We start from the raw sequence: 2,027 nt of genomic DNA, 5'->3' as shown, positions 1-2,027 counted from the left end.
CCGCCCTGCGGGGGGTGGAGCTGCCCACGTCGGTGACGAAGCGGGCGCAGTCGGAGCAGACGTCGCGCAGGACCGAGCCCTGGGCGTAGATGTGGGGGAATTCCTCCTCCACCCGGCGCCAGCACGGCCCCGAGAGCGAGCTGCGGCACAGGGTACACCGTCAGCCCCCGGCGGGGGAGGAGGAGGGGAGGAGGGGAGGAAAGCTCAGGAACTCACTGGAAGGGCTCCCTCCGGCGCAGCGGCACGGCCTTGGGCAGCAGCGAGCCCGGCAGGCTCTCGAAGCCCAGCGCGTAGACGGGGATGTGAGCCAGCTTCTTGGAAGGCATCTTCATCTACCGGAATGCGGGAGTCAGGGCGGGATGGGACAGGGACAGGGATGGGATAGGGATAGGGCACACAGGGATGCAGATGGGTCAGAGATAGGTACAGTGACAAGGCAGGACAGGGACAAAATGGGGCAGGAGAGGGACAGGGCAAGGGCAGGGGCAGGGTAGGACAGGGACACAGTGGCACTGCTCAGAGCCAGTCCCTTACCTTTAGACTGCAGGAGCTACAGACAGACCTGGGGACACAGAGAGGTGGGTGAGAGGGGCCATTGTGGGGACCCTGCTGCTGCCCCCCCCAGCCCCGTGACACGGCGCAGCTCGGCGCAGCTCAGCATGGTGCTCACCGCTTGCAGAAGAAACACGACGCAGGCCAGGAGAAGAGAGGGAACTTGGCCCTGCAGCAGCAGCAGACCTGTGGGCAGAGCAGGGTCAGCTGGGGGCAGGTGGGGGGGGACACATGGCCCACAGTCCCTCCAGCCCCCGATTCCCACCTTCCCCCTCCGCAGGCTGCTGTACAGCTCCTTGCTCTGCAGGAACTTCTCCATCTCGGCCTTGACCAGCACTCTGCGCACGTTGATCATCTCCTCCACAGTCAGGGCCAGGCTCTCCACGGGGTGGCTGAACTCCTGTGGGACAGGGGATGATGTCACACCAGACTGTGGCACAGGGCATGGTCCAGAGCACTCCTGTGCCAGAGCAGAGCATCCCTGGCATTGGCAGAGCATTCCAGGACAGCCAGAGTATCTCCAGCCTTGACCAGCACTCTGCGCACGTTGATCATCTCCTCCACAGTCAGGGCCAGGCTCTCCACGGGGTGGCTGAACTCCTGTGGGACAGGGGATGATGTCACACCAGACTGTGGCACAGGGCATGGTCCAGAGCACTCCTGTGCCAGAGCAGAGCATCCCTGGCATTGGCAGAGCATTCCAGGACAGCCAGAGTATCTCCAGAACAAGAACACCCCAGCCACCATGTGTCCTCACGCCAGGCTGCCATGCACCCATGGACATGCTTGCCTGGTGTCCCCAGCCCCAGTGTTCCCAGCTGGCGTCCCCAGAACCCACCAGCCAGAGGTGCTTGGAGCTGCTGGCGGGGGCAGCGCTGGATCCGTCCTCTGGCCTCTCCTCCACGGCGCCGAGGGCAGCCCGGGGTAGTGCTGGGCCATCTGGCAGTGGGTGGCAGCTGGCGGGGACAGAACCTGCAGGGAGGGACAGGGAGGCCGTGGCAAGGACGTGTTTCCCGGCGCCACCACTGGTGAAAGGCGCGGCACAGATCCCCTGGGGACACGGACACGGGGACCCCTGGCGGTACCTGAGCGGGGCCGGGGCTCGGGCTGCAGCGGCTCTGGGTCCCGAGGCGCAGCCTGGTCACCCCCCAGCTGACTCTGCAGCTGTGCCAGGTCCCGCTCCGAGAAGGAGCGATCCCGCTTCAGCGGCACCTCCGTGGCTGGGGAGTCCTCCTCCTGCGAGGCCATGGGCACCGTGTCACCAAGGGCACCCCGGCACCCCCCGTGTTTCCCCACCTCTGCAGGTTCCCCCTTGCCTCGGAGAGGTTCATCTCCTCCATCTCGGCCAGGGTGGGCGCCTTGAGCAGGACGCGTGGCCGCGGGCGCACAGGCGCGGCGCTGGCCGGGCACCGGGACAGCTCGAGGCAGGAGCTGGAGCTCAGGTGGCCGGCGCAGGCGTGCGGGATGCAGGGCAG

The 2,027-nt window shown here is 66.7% G+C and overlaps 1 protein-coding gene across 1 annotated transcript in view; it reads right to left on the bottom strand.

The window, feature by feature from the left end:
- Positions 1-2,027, bottom strand: part of SPIRE2 (spire type actin nucleation factor 2) — a 5,691-nt gene that overhangs the window by 1,923 nt on the left and 1,741 nt on the right. Inside the window, exons 6-13 of the mRNA XM_017741345.1 lie at positions 1,869-2,022; positions 1,638-1,788; positions 1,391-1,524; positions 818-952; positions 671-738; positions 535-562; positions 217-332; positions 5-140 (exon numbers count right to left, since the gene is read on the bottom strand). Coding sequence (XP_017596834.1) covers positions 5-140; positions 217-332; positions 535-562; positions 671-738; positions 818-952; positions 1,391-1,524; positions 1,638-1,788; positions 1,869-2,022 — 922 coding nt within the window. The remainder of the gene's footprint in view (positions 1-4; positions 141-216; positions 333-534; positions 563-670; positions 739-817; positions 953-1,390; positions 1,525-1,637; positions 1,789-1,868; positions 2,023-2,027) is intronic.

Source organism: Corvus brachyrhynchos, unplaced genomic scaffold, assembly GCF_000691975.1.
Source record: "Corvus brachyrhynchos isolate BGI_N302 unplaced genomic scaffold, ASM69197v1 scaffold365, whole genome shotgun sequence".
In the NCBI taxonomy this organism is placed as follows: Eukaryota; Metazoa; Chordata; class Aves; order Passeriformes; family Corvidae; genus Corvus; species Corvus brachyrhynchos.
The sequence above is the reverse complement of the archived record's forward strand: the minus strand, read 5'-3'. Positions and strand labels throughout refer to the sequence as shown.